Genomic DNA, 20,061 nt, shown 5'->3' with positions numbered 1-20,061 from the left:
GACCAGAAATACGATCTTCATAAGGGACCTGACGACAGTCACAGGCAAGCCAAAGGGTTACAGTAGTATACACATCACAACCTTCACTACCCTGGACAGATATCATGCTGGTTACGACTCTTCAAATCCTCACTCTTAACTTGAGGACTTAACAATATGGTAAAATGCAAGGCAGTACTCTCATTTCTAGAAAACTTGGGGTCCTATGTATGTTTGTTGCAGGAGACTCATCTCCTTACGAAGGACTCCCATCACCTTAGATCACAGGTTTTTCCCCACAAATGCTTCTCATGCGCCCTTAAAGCAGAGGGAGTAGCTATTCTAGTGGCACACACCTTCCAGGGAAGGGCGGGACATAACGGGGCTGAAATTAAGGACAGACTCTTCACCTATCACTTCACACTAGGTGACCAACCTTTTGTGGTAGGCTCCATATATGCTCCCAATGGAGGACGAGAGGCCTTCCTACATAAAGCACTGGCTGAGGCCATGTCCACACCAGAGCGGAGAATCCTCTTGGGAGGTGACCTCAACTTAGTCTCAGATAACCACCTAGACTGATCGGCACAGAGACATGGCCAGGCAGGGGCACTTTCAGAGGGAGGACCCGGCACATTTTAAGCATACTGCACAGGGAGATGCACTGAATAATATTATTGTGATAAACGATCTTTGTATGCTAGAAATGTCAAACAATACCTTATTGGTGCCGATACCAACCTTCCAAGGGACTGGGGATCAAATGAGTGTAATTGATTTTGTATTGGTCTCTAGTAGGTATGTTCATCTTATTGATGATTTTAGAATAGAAGTAAATCCTGCTAGTGATCATAATCCTCTTGTTTGTCTGTTGAGTGCTGTTGTTGACAGGAAGCAGTCCTCTGAACAACCAATGAAATACAGTCAAAAATCAAGGCCTTAGGTTAAAGTGGGATAGGGTTGATTCCAAAAAGTTGGAGGAAACAATTTTTGGAGGCAATTATTTTCAAGTAGACACTTGCCTAATGAGTACCTGTGAGCCTGAACTGATAATCCAGAATTTTGAAGTTCTTTGTGGGAGTGTGGCCACATACCTTCTCAAACCTGCTGGGAAGGGCGATACCCGGGAGTACAAATGGTTTGATGCTGAATGCTCAGCAGCACAAAGATTATTGAAGAAGGCATTACATCAAGTTCCTCGGGATAAGGAAATGGTAAAAAAGGCAAGGAGAAATTATAAGGACACCATTGACAAACGAAAATTGGAATTGAAAAAGCAATCCTGGGATGACCTTGAGAAAGTTCTGATTTGAGGGACAGTAGATTGTTTTGGGAGGTAATAAATCGCCCTTTCCTCAGTAATGAAAAAAGAAGTATGATTGCCCATATAACCAGAGAGACTTGGGAGACCCATTATTCTAGAATTTTTAACCCAAAGGGTGCCGTTTTGACAAATAAAGGTGAGGACGAAATTGATTTTAATACCGAAACTGCACAACAACTCAGCATCTCACTTTCACTGGGTGAAGTTGAGGAGGCATTAAGAAAAGGTATTCCCCTCAAGGCACCAGGTCCTGATGCTGTACCATTCGATCTTTTTAAATATAATGTTAATGTATGGGCGCCATTGCTCCTTAATGTCTTTAAGGCAATTTTTGGGCGTATCCCGTCATCCTGGAAAGAGGCAGTAGTTGTGCCAATTTTTAAAAAAGGTGAAAAAAGCGACCCTTGCTGTTATAGGCCAATTTCCTTAATAGACGCCTCCTGCAAGTTAATGGGTAGAGTAATTTTGGCCCGTCTGGAGACATGGGCAAACTCCTGTGGCCTTATTGCGACCTATGGAGCGGGGGTATGGGGATACCATAAATCAACCCAACGACAAGTTATGGCGAACAAGTTTTTAAAACGTCTTTTATCAGTTTCGATTAGTTCTCCAAACATTTTTTGTCATAATGAGTTGGGTTTAGAATATGTGAGTGATATTATTCATGTGTCCCCATTGCTCCTATGAGGGAAAATCTGGTCCTCCGAGGATTTGCACCTTTCAAAAGAAATCCTAAAAGATTGTGTAAATTTGGATCATGCTATGCAGATCCCATGGCTGTGTTATGTGAAGGAAACTTTCTATAAAATTGGTCTTGGAAACTTTTATGATAACCCAGACTCAATGAAATTAGATACAAAGACGGTAATTAAGAATGCATACCGTAATATTTTGGGTTCGTCAAAATATGATGAACAACCATTAAACCAGGCAGGTAAACTACAGCACCAATTTTATCTATCGTTTACTATACACACACAATGGCGTTTTTATCTGACAAGATTTCGATTAAATGCACTGCACTTTCTAGTTGCCTTCCCGAAGCAAGGAGGTTGGTGTGAGAGGCTACCTCCATGCTCATGTGATAATGAAGCTCAACAATGCACTTTGTACTTTTTTGCACTCTCTATAAGACCCCAAGAGACCGATTCATTAAACCCATTTTAAGGGAAATCAGACCTTGCAATTTCAAAGAAGGTTTTGAGCATTTAAGATCATTACATACTGCTGCTATATGTAGCGCTATGCTTAGCTTTATTAGATTGGCACTTTTAATTGGGAATCGTTATTGATAATATGATCTTCGTTTTGACACATTATGCTTTAAACTGAAAGAAATTGAAAGGTATGAAATTGATAATTGATATGAATATATTTTTTGTTTATCTGCTCTACGCTTTGCAGCTATCCCACAAAAACCAAGTGGGTTGGCGTGAGAGGTTAACCCAATGATAAATATGATGCCGTAGTTTGACAATCTATAGTAAATTTTACTTCTGTCTCTTTAGCTGATAGAATATACAAATATGCAACTAAAAGTTTGTAAAATTAGGTTGGATAGTGTGAGAGGCTAACCAACTTATATATGTGATATTGTAACTTAAAAATGCACAGTACACTTTATATATGTTAGATTGTGTTTTTTTTTAATGTTTATCGAACTCTGTGTTTTTATAGAATATAATGTTAACTGATAATGTGCTTATGAATTTCTGTATGCTGTCCGTCTGAACCTTTTTGAAATACCATTTGTCAATTTGTATGTTAAGAAAAGTATACTTTTATGATTCTTTTCGAATCGAATAAAGTTTTATGATGATGTTGAAGATGACACGGGTGGTTAGAAAAACTAGGACTCTGGAGAGTACTCCAACCCCAAGCACAGGAATCTTAATTCTTCTCCCATGCACACAAAATATACGCTAGGCATGACTGATATCCACTACCTCACCACGGAGATAGAGATACTGCTGGCAGCGCTCTTATACCACTCAGCAGTGACGATCACACGGTCTCCCCCTTCCAAAATGCCCTACACAGGTTTGGAGACCGAGGGAAACGTTGCTGCAATGGCCAAAGGCAGTGATTCAGATTACAAAAGCAAATACAGATTACCTAGCACTTAACACTACCCAGACATCCGGGACCGGTGGCAGAGGTAGGTGATCCGGCACAGTGACGCTGACCTACAGGATAATTATCCTCAATGTGTCATAGCCCCGCTGGTACCATTGAGGCATGAACAAGGGTTCTAATTGATTACCCCCAACAATGTTTATGTACTTTTCCTAAATAACTTAGGTGGTTGGTACATTGTAATAGTCACTAACCACAAGTTGTAGATAGTTTGCACTTTTGGTCCTGATAAATAAGTACTGTTTTGGACTACCTAACCTGTTTTAAATTGCACTCTCACCACAATACATCTACAGGAGCCTAGGCCCCTCACCCACACCTCACCAAACGGCAAGGAACAAAAGATCTCCGCCAAAGATCCCCATCATTGTTGCCCATCGGGTATTGCAGCGCCGACCCAACGAGGAGCAGTCCCGATGATGAAGCATGACATCTAGCTGACTGTGTGTGTGTGTGAGGGCACTAGTTCAGAAAAGGGGAATTCCCCCTCCTCCACTTCCATTTATTTTCCCACAGGACACTTATCCTAAAGGGAATTGAACACTGCCTAACTCTCTGTACTCACCCCTTTGGGTGACTCTCCCCTAGGAACTGCATAGCCTTCCTGTTTCTACTACCCAGACACCCCCATTGCCACAATATGGACATCTCTTAAAACAGTAATAAGGGGGGAGCTCATTGAGATCTCGGCAGCCAATAACAGAGTGTGCAAAGAGAACAGGGAACAACTTACTAATCAAGTGAAAGAACTGGAATGCTTACATCAACGCACAGGCGTGCCAGCGGTTTGGTGACAGTTGACAGCCCTCCGTTCACTACTGTTATGTTATGTTATGCTATGTTAATTTTTGTCTTTTATAGCGCACGGCTACTCTGTGGAGTACTAGCGGGTATGAATGAAGACCGGGCTCAAAATGCTGCCATTCAACTGCACCACTCCTACTATGTGGGGGGAGATAAGTGTGGCTGTCTCCTAGTCAACATATTGCGATAGCAGAGGCAGGCTATGGAGGTGTCTACACGTTGTCCTCAGAGCAGAGGTTACATTACCACGGATAAACGCATAGCCAACGCCTTTAAACAGACCCCCCAGGATATTGCGGCATAAATTTGCAAATTTAGCGGCACAAAAATTGAAATTTAGCGGCACAAAAATGAAAATTTAGCGGCATTATTGCGGCACTTTATTTTACTCTAATTCATTCCTTTTCAGCCCTAAATCAATGGAACCTGTGTTAGCATAGTATTCCACTTTGAAATAGGCATACGGTTTCTGCAGCTCTGCAGAAGCACAGCTCAAATCTACCTGGACGTCACTGAGTTGGCTGTGGGCCTCAAAGCACTAAGTTATAGCAGCAAGACAGGACACCTACGTCACATTCTTTGATTTCATTTAGGCGCTAGGATGCGGGTCATTATATTAAGAACTGAACAAAGTCTCCACTGGCCTTCACAACAAAATTTAAATGTTTTTGAATGTTGTCAATTAATGCCAACAGACTCTATTCTATACAAACCACAAGAATAATTTAACAAATGACAGTCATTTCATTTAGGTGTACTCGGAAATATCACCCCAAAAATGTATAAAACCATTTGATGCAATAAAAACACATCTGAAGTTTAAATCACAAAACAAAGTATGCAAAGATATATCCCTCCACAATTTTATGCAGATTGATATTCCAAAACTTGAGGCATGAATTACAACAATAACATTGCAAGGTAAAACACAGGATCAAACCAGGGCAACAATTTAGCTCAAACTCAACGTGCCGCATTAAAGGAGATGTTGTCATCGTTTCGATCTCCATGCACACATTTCAAACATAACAGTCCAGCTTTTAATATTTAGTTTCACATAGTATAAATGACTTTGGGGTGACTGTCGAGGTGTTTCCCTCACCTGGGCCTCCCAGCGTTAGGTCGGGCAGGGAGAAGGCTGGGTGAAGGGCAGCAGGGGCCGGTGCAGGGCCTTTAAAATGTAACCCAGGAATGCATCGCCGAACCGGAGCTAGCCTACCACACCGGTGACCTTCGCAGACAGTGTCACACTAACGACACACAAAAAAAAAACGCATTTCTTCTTACGGTTACTTCTGGTGTTGGTGGGCGGCCGGGCATTGACTGGCCGCCTGGCATGCCTGTCTGCCTTTATTGAATAGGTGGAAAAGCCTGCTCCTGCCTGCATTCGACGTTGGGCTAACACGGGGCAGGCACAGTGCAGGCGAGTGTGCAGGGGCGTGGCATTTTAAAACAAATCTACGCACACGCTGCTTGCTGCACAGCACTGCCATATCCCTACAGAACCGTATCCGGCTCCCTGCCCAATCAGTGTCCCGCGGCCCGTCCATCAACAGCAACAGGCAGCTCTCACGGTTGTACAGCGCCGTTCACGTGGTGACGTAGGCGCTTACAACCAATAAAATGACTTTATTTTTTTTGACCTGCCGGGAGACCTTTTTTTGCGGCCGGTTTGGCAAATATCGCGGCCATCGCGATTGAAAGCTAATTTCGCGATTTTTTCGTAAATCGCGAAATCGCGAAATGCTGGAGGGTCTGTTTAAAGAGTACTATACCCATCTTTAATCCAGCGAGTGCCTCAATGTCATCGATGGCATGCTTTATCTCCAAGTTTGGTCTGCCTTGTTCCCATGATGCACTGGGCCAGGGACAGACTAATTTGCATATAGCCAGGTTCTGAACTGGGATGGTGCAGTGAGCTAAAAAACGGTGATGGATCAAGCCCTGATCTGTTGACTGGGTAGGAGTGTTCTGATTAACTCAGATACTCTGTCCATCACCACCCCCTTTTTGAATCGCTTTGGCCACCACAAGCGTGGAAGGGTATGCTCAGATGTGAGTCCCTTGCTCACTGCACCATCAGGATTCAAGCAAGCCGGGCCGAAGACGGCTGTAATGCCAGAAACCGGTCCCCGGAAGCTTGTTTCCTTTCCAGTATAGAATTGGCTTGGTAGTTTGGTCTGCCCTGTTCCCATGATGCACTGGGCCAGGGACAGACTAATTTGCATATAGCCAGGTTCTGAACTGGGATGGTGCAGTGAGCTAAAAAACGGTGATGGATCAAGCCCTGATCTGTTGACTGGGTAGGAGTGTTCTGATTAACTCAGATACTCTGTCCATCACCACCCCCTTTTTGAAATGCTTTATCTCCAAGTCACGCACAATTCCTGCCTTACAGCAGTACAGGCAGACACCTTGGAAGGTGATGTATGAATTGAGGAAGTCATAACTACTATCTCCTGTCTGAATCTCGCCCCTATACTCACAAAACGTTTTAACTCATTCGCTACCTCCAGGGCGATTCAGGCCTTGATGTTGACTGCTTCGGTTGCTGTCATTCCGAAGCCCGGCAAAGAGGGGGACACAGTGTAGCTCCTATTGGCCTATTTCACTACTAAATGTAGATCTGAAATTGCTCATGGTAATATTGATTCTCATAGATTAATTGCATAGAGAATCGTGATTTTATTAAAGACAAGGAGGCTAGCATTATGCATATTACTTTTATTCACCACTTCTGCTGCAGCACTTTAAAGAACTTTATCATCAAACAATTAAATAGAACACTAATGTCCCTTAAGATCCTTACATCCACCATCTTCTTCCTCTTTTGTTTCTTCTCCTCCAAATAAACTCATTTAATTTTGCGTAAATATCTTCTTAAAACAACTTCTCAAATCCGCATAGATCCACATACAAATTTAAATTTTCTATAAGTAATTTAAAACAAATTAAATATTCATCCTATTTATTAAATCTTTTCTTCTTCCCTGTAAAATAATCTATAGTTATACACAAACATAATATTAACATCATGAAACCCAACAACCTCTCCTCCAAACCCAAAACTTAGGGAGGGAGGGAGGGAGGGAGGGATAATGCCAGCCTCCTTGTCTTTAATAAAATCACAATTCTCTATGCAATTAATCTATGAGAATCGACATTTTATGGCAAGACAGGAGGCTAGCATTATGCATGTTCAAAGCAAGCTAAAACTATACTTGCAACATGCTCTGTAGGTTTGAAATAAAATCTCCTGAAAACCTCTGCATTTGACTAATTATCAGTTTTTAATATGTCATTCAAACTTCCTCCACTCAAAATAGCCTTACTAGCTATCGCTCCCCTTACTGAATGAGCAGAAAAACAGCTCAAGTTCCCACCTGCCTCTTTCATAACTGACTTAACCCACCTGGCAATAGGTGCTGGAAAAAAACGCCTTAAAAGGTTTAACATACGAAATCAATAATTGATCCACACCATCTGCTCTAAACTCCGCAACTCTACTCTCATATTCCTTCAGACACCTTAGAATACGTAATTTCGGAAACTCATCCAACATTGGATAAAAAAACGGAACTTGACACAGTCTTAGTTCTTTTCCACATCTCAAACATCACTCCCTGAGGCTGGAAAAACCTAGAACTGACGTCCAATGCCTTAACATCTGAAACTCTCTTGATAGAAACCAAGCAAAGTAAACTAGCCAATTTCCAAGTTAATTCTCTCAACTCCAGATACCTATTTGCAGGCCAACCTTCAAATAATCTAAAAATGTAATTCACATCAAAAACTGAACCTTACTTAGATTTAGGAGGTCTCTTCAACCTAATACCCTTCATAATCCTACTCAGCATTGGACTCCTACCAATCGTTGCACCCTGAATCAAGGCGTAACCAGCCGAAACTGCCGACCGGTAACAATTAATAGTCCTATAGGATAACCCTTACTCAAATAATTCTGCTAAAAAATTTGAGACCATCATCTCATCAGCCTCCACGGGATCCAAATCCCTCTCCATGCACCAACGTTACCATACTGACCAAGCACCTTTATATCCTTCTCCTCCCTGATGCCCAAGATTCCTTGAGTAACCTGAAGCTGTTCCTGAAAGATCCAAGAATCCTTCAGATCTTCTGATATTTTCCAAACTAGAAGGTTGATCTAACCCTCCTGGACCAAAGGATGATCTAATCCTTCCCGACCTATCAACATCCCACTGTTTGCTCGAATCAAGAAAGGTTCCCCCATCGCCGTTTTCAAAGCCAATGAAAACCAAGCCTGTGTTATCTAAAAAGGAATCACCAACACAATGTGTGCTACTTGTCCCCCTACCTCCAACAACACTCTCTGAATCATAGCAAATGGGGGGAAAGCATACCCTTTTCTCCCCTTCCAACACTGAGTAAAGGCATCCACCACTAAAGCCCCTGGATACGGTCTCCAACTGAAGTAATCCTCTAACTGAAAAGTCATTCTGGAGGCAAACAGATCTACATCCATTGGACCCATCTGTCTTTGAATCTCCTGGAAAACTTCCTTGTCCAACATCCAATCGCTGAAATCGATCAAATTTCGTGAGTACCAATCCGCAACTATGTTCTCTTGCCCTGGAAGATACTGAGTCTGAAGCGAAATCTTGTGTTCCAAGCAAAACTCCCAAATGTTTGTTAAACTCCTTGACCTGCTCCCACCTAGTTTGTTAGTTTGTTTATATTTGTGACAGCGGTGAAGTTGTCCATCTTCAAATGAACAGAGCTCCCTTGTAACAGAGACCTGAAAGTTTGCAAAACAAACTGACCTGCCCGCAATTCCAAGTAGTTTATATGTTCCGTCTGTTCTGTCGTATTACAAACTCCACCTGTTCTCTGCTCCAAACAAGATGCTCTCCAACGTAGATTGCTCGCATTTGTTTCCAAAACATAATCCAGCTTCAAACCAAAAATTGCTCACCCATTCCATGCTGTCAAATTTTCTAACCTCCAAATTAACTCTCTCCTCGCTTCCTCTGTAATTTGTACACAATCTCCGTACCATAAACCAACAGCTAGACCTGAAGTCTTCAAGCGTTGTAACGCTCTGTAATGTAAAGGTCCAGGGAACACAGCCTGAATTGAAGATGATAAGAGTCATATGATCCTTGCTAACTCTCTCAAACTCACAATCTGTTTCTTCAATAATGACTTCACCTCTTTTTGTATTTTCTTTATCTTCTTTTCTGGTAACAGCAAATTACTTCTGACAGTGTCCACTACAAAACCTAAAAACTCCAAAGCCTGTGCTGGTTCCAAAACTGATTTCTCTACATTTGTTATAAAGCCCAAGGACTGCAAAAGCTCCATGACAGTCCCTAACTGTGACATCAATTCCGTTACATCCTGATTCATAATTAATAGATTGTCCAGATAAACAATCATCCGATTCCCCTTCTCTCTAGAAACCAACAAATGCTCTCATCACCTTCGTAAAACACCATGGGGCTGATGAAAGACAGAATGGTAGACAAACAAACTGGTAAACATGACCTTTCCACCTGAACTGGAGGTAACTCTGACTCTTGCAGTTGATCGGAATCGTGAAATAAGCATCCTTTAGATCTAATTTCACCAATCAATCTAGATCTTGCAACACATCCCTCAAAAGATGAATCCTTTCCATCTTGAAATGTCTGTAAATTACAAAATAGTTTAAGTTTCTCAAATTGATTACTGGTCTCCAACCCTTGTCTTTCTTTTCTACAAGAAATAAGGCCCGTACAAACCCAACTTGGTCCTCCCCTATTTCTACAATTGCTCCTTTTTTGACATACTCTCCATTTCTTCGATTACTATTTTCTCTTGTTGTTCGTTGAATCTCAATTCCTTTGGTTCCTGATTTTATTCTGGTTCTGAAGAGAATTCTATTTTGAACCCTGTCACAGCCTCTAACTCCCAAGGATCCTTTGTAATTTCCTTCAATTTTTCCAAAATACTCTTTAATCTTCCTTCCACCTTTCCTTGGGTAAAACCAGAACAAATCCTTGTATTCGAACTTACTTGTTCCTTGAGCAGGGGGTTGACCTCTTCCTCTTGTTCCTCTTGAACGAACTCCTCTCCCTCTCTGAGGGAAAAATCTATATTGGCATTGCGACCCTCTTGCAAATCCTCTTATATAATTATTTTGGGACCTATAAAAACTCCGGCCGGGAGGTTGCCCTCTCCCCCCATCCCTGCCATAAAAACTACTTGCTCCACTTCATTGAAACCCTTCCTCGTATTCATATGGACTTTATCCAGGGAAGTGAATGTGTTAACATACTTCCCTAATGCCTTGACCGAACCCTCTCCGAAAAGCAAGCCATTCAGATTCTCACAAGTTTCTTTTTTTGTAAATTCCCCCAACTTTGGGTTTATTTTGAATAAAACAGCTTTCTTTCTCTCCGCAATAAGGCCTGCATTTGCATTCCCTAGGAAGCAAATCGCCCTCTGGCACCATCCTCTCAATACATTTATATCCATATCTGTACCTTTAAGATACCCATCTTCAACTAAATCAAACATCCTAACCAGAGGTCCCAATGTGTCCAAGAGCTTATCTTCACATTGTTTCAGTGCCTTTTCAAGACCCTTTGGATCCCTACCTAATTTGAACATATAAATTATTATATCCGGGTTCAAATTAGTAGTTAAAGAATCCTTCTCTCTGATCACTGGGTGTGAAAATTCAGCCCTCATTATGCTCCTTTCACCCTTCTCCTAAAGGCCTCCTTAACCAGTATCTTATGTAATCTGATACATGACTCATTGGCCACCAATCTGAACCTCTGGGATGACTTGCATACTTTGGGTCAACCAACATCTTTCGAAATTAGCCATGCACCATTTTTTTCGCTCCCCTCTTTTACTGAAGTTTTCGCTCCCCAAATCATCCTTTTTAATTCAAGTCTAAGACATATTAATCTATATCAGACAAATCTGCAGGGAATTCCTGCCCATCCTTAATGTTGCCATGAACATTCATTCTTTTTGAGCCGCTTGGGGCCCCAATTCCTCCTGCACTGTCATCATGCCTTCTTTTCGTTTTCCATTTTCCACCTACTTCTCTTCCTCCTCTTTCTTCATTTTCTTCAACTGAAAAATACTCTTCCTCCTCACTTATACGAGGTCTCTTCACCTCAGTCATAGCAGCACTAAGTGCCTCTTTAATATGTTGTTTAATTTCCTCTGATATTACTCCCCTTGACTCTCCTACACTCACCTCTACTTCTGACATATTTATTTTTACACAAATTTAAAGATATATATAGCCTGAAATCGAAATCTGTCCCTTCACCTCAGCTGTCAAACTCTTCCACCGTTTAACCACTTGTTTCTTACGTTGCCTGGCAGTGCTTAAACCGGGTCATAATAAAAGCCCACTAGCTTTAGATACAAATCTGAGCGCTTCTGCCTACTAAATTGCACCCATAATTTATGCCAAAAAATTATTTTTTAAATGGCATATTAAAATACATACGTAATATGTCCCTTTTTAAAAAGTAACAAACATCGTCCTCTTAAATATTCGACGCGCACCCTTCATGGTATGCACATGCGCATTCAAATACGGGAAACCGAAATAGACTCGCAATTCCCTCAAGCGCATCACTGTCTTTGGTATGCGCAATTAGGGAAAGCATATTCCCTCATGTGCAGCACTGAGACGCCTCCGCAGCTCGAAAAAGGCAGCATACATCCGAGTGATCTCGAGCCATCAATCAAGTCGCATGGCTGAAACGGTAAGCGACAACTTTCAAATAATAACCAATCAATATTTTATTTACAGAAAGCCCAATTACATACACAAATAATTTAAACTAATAACAAACCTTACCAATGCTGTTAAAACTTATACGCAAGAATACTTGATACTAAATTTAAACTACAAATATTTTCAAACGAAAAAACCAAACACTTGCATCATTCAATGATCTTGTCCATAAATTGGGCTAACAACCAAAATAATTTAACCATTCATACATAATTTACCATATATACTACAAAAAACAGAGTTCTTATCTGCTCCAGAAGTAGCACACAAAAGAGGAAGAAGATGGCGGATGTAATGATCTTAAGGGAAATTAGTGTTCTATTTAATTGTTTGATGATAAAGTTCTATTCTAAAGTTCTTTAAAGTGCTGCAGCAGAAGTGGTGAATAAACGTTATATGCATAAAGCTAGCCTCCTGTCTTGCCATAAAATGTTGGCCGGCAGACTTAGCCCACATATGCCATGCATTATAGGCCTAGACTAAGCAGGTTTTATCCCCCAGAGGCAAACAAGCGGCAACACCAGACGCATTTCACATATGATCGAGAAAGCCTTGCGGGTTCCAGATGAACTCATGCTCCTGGCAATAGATGCCGAAAGGTGTTTGACAGAGCACACTGGCCTGTTCTGGAGCAAGTCCTCATACATTTTGGATTGGGAGAGAAATTAAAGGCACAAATATTAAATTATTATCATCAATCCGCAGTGACAGTCTTAGTTAATGGCTACACTTCCGCTCCCTTTTCGATCTGCAAAGGCACAAGGGAAGGGGTGCCCGTCATCACCCCTGCTGTTTGCCCTGTACATGGAGCCTTTGGCACAGAATCCGAGATATTCCCCAGATCACTGGAGATATGTTTGGAGGGGAACAGCATACTATAAGCCTCTATGCCGACGACGTGTTAGTGACCCTAGATAAGCCATCAAGGGCTATGCCGACATTCGTAGATGAACTGGAGACCTTCGGCCGTGCCTCCGGTTTCCGGGTCAATGTGGAAAAGTCTCAGGTGCTTAATCTCTCCCTACCTCCCTCCTTGGCTAGTCAGCTAGCTTCACACTACCCTATCCAATGGGCGACAAGGGCCATTCCATATTTGGGGATCAAGTTGACACCTACCATACCGGCGACTTCTTTACTTAACTTTCAGGCATTATACAAACAGATCAAAACTGATCTTGGCTGCTGGCGACACCACCAAATCTCCTTAATGGGCGGGATAGTGACTGTCAAGATGACGGTCCTACATGAGCTACTGCATTTATTTCAAACACTCCTGATCGCTCCGCCAAAGGGTATGCTCTTAAAACTCCAGACAGAACTGCTCCAGTTGGGGGGGAGGGGTTTAGTGTACAAAATTATTCCGTATAATGAGAGGTGTAAGACAAGGTTGCGTCCTAGCACCCTTCCTTGTTACACTCTATATAAACAATGTAGGAGGCGTATTGGTGAAAGAGTGCCAGTTACCGTTAGTTGACAAACGCTCTATACCTGCGCTTCTGTCCGCGGATGATGCGGTCCTTATGGCACGCACGCCGTCGGGTCTCCAACGGGCAGTATCCAGTTTTGCTATGTTCATGTCTGACCTGGGTCTCAGCGTTAATACCTCAAAAACTTTTATAATGAAGTGCGGGGTAGCCGTAATAAGTGCAGAGACTTCTATAATAGGGGGCAAAAAGATTGAATGTTTAAAAACTTTTTCTTCTCTAGGGATTTTGTTTGACCGAACGGGGGCTTTGACAGAGACAGTTAAAGCTAGGAGATTATTATTTATAAAGGGCACTGGCAGCCCTATCACATTTTAGAAGAAAACTGGGTAGACGTCCACCGGTAGAACTGCTGCAAAATATACAAGGCAAAGTGTGTGTCAATTGCCATTTATGGTGCTGGCATCTGGGGTTATGTTGATGTCAATTCTTTACAGATTGCCGTGAACACCTTTTTTATGTTTTTGCTGGCCGTCCCAGACAGTACTTCCACCCACATTTGCCATACAGAACTGGGCATGCCATATTTAACGGACATTATAAAAATCCAGCTGGTCCTATTTTGGTATAGGATCTGGACCAATGAGAAAACGTTAATTAATCGCCAAATCTTGATTGGTAGCAGGGGGTTAGATGGGGCCATGCATATTAGGTGGCTAAACTACTTTAAAGAATTCACTTGTAATCTTGGCCATCCAGAATATTATAACGACCCCAACACTATGAGCACAGTTGACAGGAAAGATTTCAAAAGCATTTGCCAGCGTTTATTGGAAACAAATAGAAATACTACAGAAATGACAAAATGAACCGTACAAGCGCACCATCTTACTTTAACCACATTTAATATACAGCCGAACATAAGGCTCATCGTAAGCGATTACGACAGTTTCCTGTTAATCCGCTTCAGATTAGGCATTATACACAGAACAATTAGTTTTCCTTAATTGAATGATTGGTCCAGACTAAGGTGTAAAATCTACGTGCGATGACCTATCTCCACAGTCATCATTGCATGTATTCTTCTTTTGTAAATTTTATTCAGTCCAGAGAAGTTGGTGGATCCTTCCGCTCTTAAAATCACTTGGATTGAGACAATGCCATCCTGCATTTCTGGCCTTACAATCTCTAGAGAGCGAATTTGTTATTACTTCCATTATTGGGTTTTAAAAAACGTTTTTAAATACAGGAAAACCATTATGATGTGAAACCCTATGAGCGTGATCAAGTGAATGGATAACTGTTTTTTTATACAAAATAAATCTTTGAGACTGTATACCTCATTATTTTCAAAATTATTTTATGAATTGATAATCCTGCTGTAAATTTGTATATGCTTTTATGATTCTTTAAGAAATCGAATAAAGCTTTATTGAATTTGAGCTGCTCCAGTATATCTGGCAGGGGAGACAATCTTGTATGAAGAAGGAGCTGAGTTACCCCCCCCCCCCCATCCCTCCCCCCCAAGAAATGGAGGCGTAGGTATCCCAGAGTTACAAAGTCACTATCAGGCTGCCCAAATGTGCTACTTGGTAGAGTGGAACCGAACCGAGTCACGGAAACAGTGGTTATTCCAGGATAGGGCGGTGGCGGGCACATCACTATGGAAAGTTCCCTTCTGAAGGAAGAAACACCGACCTCAGAATATATACTTATCCCCTATCCTAAGAGTAACGATAGAAGCTTGGGGCAGAACTAATGTCAGATGTGATCTGACCTCCTTACCATCACCCCTCGAGCCTCTGTTCGACAATCCCGATTTCACTCAGGGAGAAGGAGCCGGAACATTCATGCGCTGACGACAGACCAGCTTCCATTCTACGGGACATATGATTGATGGAGAGGAGGTTATGCCCTTCCCACAATTAAGCGCGGACCTTGCTCTCGCTGAAACTGAACGCCTCCATTTGTCATTGGTTGTTACACCCGCATCACACACACACACACCACACAGCGGCATCTCACCCCCTATAGACGATGGTTCATCACTAAATCCTTCGAAAGACAACTTATATTTGAACCATACACGTTCCTGTTTGTGGTATAAGCAATGAGAGGCAGAGAGGAGTTGCTGGGCAAAACAAAAGGTTTATTGAAACAAAGTTCAGGTATGGTGTAGTTAAGTTTCCCTCCCGTCTTGACTTCAGAGGAAGGGAGCAAGGAGGCAGTCCAATGTCGTTCAACGTGATTCAATCCGGGGCATGAAAAAGAAAGAAAAACAAGAACACTATTTTAATGCAGGGATCTGCCGATCATTTCTTAATTACGGGGAAGAGGAGTGAGGGATATGCACCTTTCCACCACCAAGTGTTTCTTCTCTAGCGCATGCCAACCCACATAGCGAGGACACACAGGCTTCCCGGTACCTAGCCCTCCCCAGCCCTGGTAGCCGGCTCACCGAGCATGCCCTCGAGAACCACCCTTTGAGTCGGGAACGTACCTCCGGAGCGCGGCTGGCAGTAGCGTGGTGCCGAATAGGGTCCGGCTCCCTTCTTGACTCCTCCGAAGTCCTTCGTCTTGGTTCGAGGCTTGTGGATCCCGGTTGGTGCTTCGTGAAGGGTTGAGGTCCACTACTCCGCTTTTCTCCCTTGTCGGCATCTCCGGCCTCTGCTCTTCTCCGAATCTCTCCCACACAGCGTCGACGTCCGCGCATCCTCTTTGAAGGGCCTCCCTCGCGTCCTCGTTGGTTGGTAGCAGGGCATGTGACAGCGTCACATGGGTTTGCTTGTCATCCAGGAAGACCGGAATCTTATAGGGGCTGCAGTCGTCCTCCCGGAACTGTTCTCATGGTGACTGTAAACAGAATACGGGAGAGGCATGAGGGGGGAAGAGTGGTCCCTTCTTCTTCCAGATCGGGCATGTCGCGATACTGATCCAACGTAATAGACACGTGTATAAAGCCAGCTACAATCGGTGAGAACAAGATTTAGAAGGCAGCTCAGTGACACAGAATAGGGAGAGCTATATTACAGGGCCAGGCACACAGCCTGTAACATGGCACTTGGGAGGGAGGGCTGAGGGGGGGTGAAGCAGACCACGAAAAGAAATATGTGGAAAAGGCCGCTTTTTATTGGAACAGGTGCGCATCACATATTAAATAAACCTCGGCAAAAGCCTTCCAAAACTAAACCTCACTAAATACGTAACATCCCTAACCCCGCCCCCGCCCCACCACTAAAATTTCATGACCCCGCCCCCACCCATACAATACAACATTTCAAACATTACATCACCATATCAACCATTATAACCTATAAATACAAGCCCTCCGTTAACCAACTCCCATGCCTGCCCCTTCACATCTGTCAATCCCCCAAAACGTGTAACCAAACTAAAAACGACCAACTTATCCTTTCCCTGTCGATAACACAACTTACCCATTAATCAACAAACCTCTGCCAAAAACTGACCAAAAACAAATAGACCCTGCACGGCACCTGCTCCAAGCGACAGAAAACAGCAATAAAAACCCCTGCTCCCCTGTTCCAACGAAGCCAACCGAATTATTAACTTAACTAAGAAAAAAGTAGAAAAATCCCAACTGCCGAAAGGGAAGACAAAACAAAATATAGAAAAAATTGGGAGGGAGGGTGGGAAAAAATTCCTGCCTAAGCTCCCAGCCACCAGGTCACCAAACCTAACATGGTGGCTGGGAGCAGGAGCCCAAAGCATTTATGCTTGGGCTCCATTTGGGCTACAAACTAGGACAAGCCCATACCCTAAAATGGCCGATGCTCCTGCCTGTACCTCCCCACCCCTAAGCCCCTCCCAAATCGCCGGGGGGGGGGCCTCCCTGCAGTCAGCTGCCCCCCCAGCCCACCTTGTTGAATCACTTACCCAAGTGATCACATATTGTTATTACACCCCTGTTCACCTACAAAAATCAAACTCAGCCCGGGGTGAGGAATGCTGGAGAAGGTGTGGGGCTCAGGCGACTTTGGAACACCTGCTCTGGGATTGCCCACGGCTGCATTCCTATTGAACACAGGTAATCGACGACATAGACCAACACCTCAATACAAAACTACCTAAGTTCCCTGCATACGTCTTACTGGGTTTACCTAACACCCTTACATACCCGCTCAAATCCATGAGGAGAACAGATAGGTTTAGCCCTAGGGCAGTGACACACAACATCCTATTACCCCGGAAGACGCTGAAAACACCCATGCTCCTGGCATGGATACACCGGTTGTGGTACATCTTGGGCATGGAAAAGATCTCGTAGACACTGGTTAATCAAGGCTTCTCCTTTGGAAAATTATGGCGGCCTTACTTGTCTTTGCTCTCACAGGACTTCCGGCAACTGACACACCCTATATATCTTCGAACCCTCTGTTTTTCGTAAACAGACCAGAAATCTGATTAGATGGTGTATCGCCTGAACATTGTTGTAATTACAGTATACCCTGTACAAATAAGGAGTGAGTGGGATTGAGATGGGAAGGGATTGGGGTTCAGAGCTGGTTTTATGGGGGGGGGCTTGCTCCCTCTATTTGATGCAGATGCGTGTATGCCTAGATCAGCAGGAAGCCATAAATGGTTGTGATACATAGTGATGTCTGTACTAATGATTGGACACTGTTTGATTTGTCAAAATAATAAAACAATTTAACCTCTCTCTTCTATTGCTTAATAGAGGGGAAGTTGTGGCCTTGAGAAATAAACGTGTTTATCTTTCTGCATTCAATTCAGTTGACAAATATCATTCTTTTTATTTGCTCGCTGTGTCTCATTGGTGTTAAATTCAAGTGAGGGATGGATGTGGTGGTAATGTTTCAATTACTTAACAGTAATTACATTATTCCTAGTCCTACTCCATTGCTTTAATTCAGAGAGCCTCTCGCTCACCCATTCCAGAGCAACTGAGTTATTGTATGTACCAAGCTTGTTGACGAACAGAAGGTGTGGCGGGGTGGGTGCTTTTATAAGTTAAGAGGTGGTTTGAGATCGGGTCTTTGAAGGTGGGGAAGCCTCATTGGTGCTGAATTAAAATGAGCGAGTAGTACTAGGAGTAATGCAATTTGCTTATGATACCTTGACAGAATATATCTATAATTCAATGTTTCTCCATTGCAGACCACCATCTCTCATCTCCCCGTAGCTCTTCCTTCAGAGATTTGAATAGGAGCCCCAGACATCTTGCAAAATGACGACTACTGTACTTTCTGATGTGGGAAAGCAACTTGAGGCTCAATTCAATGATCTTTTGGGACGACTAGAGACCAAACAGATGTTCCAGTCTTCGTGGGACATTGCAGCCTTCGTCATATTCTTCACATTCATTGGTAAGGAAGGGGATGGAAAACAAGCTGAGGTAGTGTGCGAGGGAAACGTAGGAAGAGAGCTTTATAGAGGGGAGCATACATTTAGAAGTAGTGAAGAAGTACAGGCGTAGCTCACATATGCAGCAGCACCAATATGCTTAGTCCCCAGGAGTGCTTTCTCCTGTTTTTCCCTCGCTTTTTAAAATTTCTTTCTCCTTCCTTTCCCATCATTTTTCTGGGTGCTTTTCCTGCTTTTGCCTCATTGTGTAAATGCTTTCTCCTCTTTTTTCTGAGTGCCACTTATTTCACTGATTTCTCCTTCCTTCCCCCTGTTTTTCTGAGTGCTTTTCCTGCTTTTGCATTGTTTTTTACTGCTTTCTCCTTCCTTTCCCGTTGTTGGTCTGAGTGCTTTCTCCTGCTTTTGCCTTGTATTTTACTGCTTTCATCTTCCTCTGCCCCATGTTTCTGAGTGCTTTCGCCTGCTTTTGCCTTGTTTGTAGGTCTCTCCTAGCGACGCAGCGCATGCGCTGCTCGCGTGCGAGACTATTGTCGTCGGTTTTGATTTGGAAGCGAGGTGGAAGGTCCACCCAACCTGCTCATTGCCACGCATGAAAAGTCTTTGCTTTTGATTGCAAGGGAGGCATGTCTGTTCCCTCCCTGTCTCCTGTTTGCCGTCCCTGCCTGGACAGGAGATGTGCACTCGCACAGCCAGTCTTTTGCTGACGGCGGACTCAAAAGGGCTTTCTTAATTGGGGGTTATATGTATCAGTTTCACTTTTGGATTTTGCTGCACCTCACCAGTTGCGTTTTAAATATGTCAAACATGCTGTGCAGCACTTCATTTATGACTTCCTTTATTGTGTGGGAGGTAAGCTTTGAATCTTAGCTTGCTTGCCCACATCGCAGCGTTTTATTTTCAGTTTGTAGCTTGTTTTTACAGCTATGGTAAAACGTTTCTCATTCTCCCACTTTTCTGGGTACAGTGCACTTGGCATCTCTGCCGCGCGAGCTCAACAGCTGCCATTCAGAGATCCTTAAATACTTTTTTCTACAGGGAGGAGAGAGACACTGGGGTCCTGGAGCGAGTAGGGCCTCTGGTGGGCTCGGCTAGGTGTGTAAAGAAGTGCATGAAAGCAAAGGGATGAATGAGCAGTGCTGTTTTCAAACGCAAGTACTTCTATGCGCTGTAAATAGGTCATTTCAATTAGAAGAAAGGAATAATTTTATTTCTGTTATATAACAAGCTGCCTTGGGGCTGGGAACCGTTGTGGGCACTAA

The 20,061-nt window shown here is 43.0% G+C and overlaps 1 protein-coding gene across 2 annotated transcripts in view; it reads left to right on the top strand.

Annotated features, from left to right (window-relative positions):
- SMIM22 (small integral membrane protein 22) overlaps positions 1 to 20,061 on the top strand; it is a 272,449-nt gene that overhangs the window by 122,726 nt on the left and 129,662 nt on the right. For both annotated transcript variants that reach the window (XM_078662918.1, XM_078662919.1), the window contains exon 2: positions 18,596 to 18,804. In XM_078662918.1, the coding sequence (XP_078519044.1) occupies positions 18,666 to 18,804 (139 nt within the window). In that variant the 5' untranslated portion in view covers positions 18,596 to 18,665. The remainder of the gene's footprint in view (positions 1 to 18,595; positions 18,805 to 20,061) is intronic.

The sequence above is a fragment of the Lissotriton helveticus genome, chromosome 10 (assembly GCF_964261635.1).
Source record: "Lissotriton helveticus chromosome 10, aLisHel1.1, whole genome shotgun sequence".
In the NCBI taxonomy this organism is placed as follows: Eukaryota; Metazoa; Chordata; class Amphibia; order Caudata; family Salamandridae; genus Lissotriton; species Lissotriton helveticus.
This window is presented reverse-complemented; position numbering and strand designations above follow the sequence as displayed.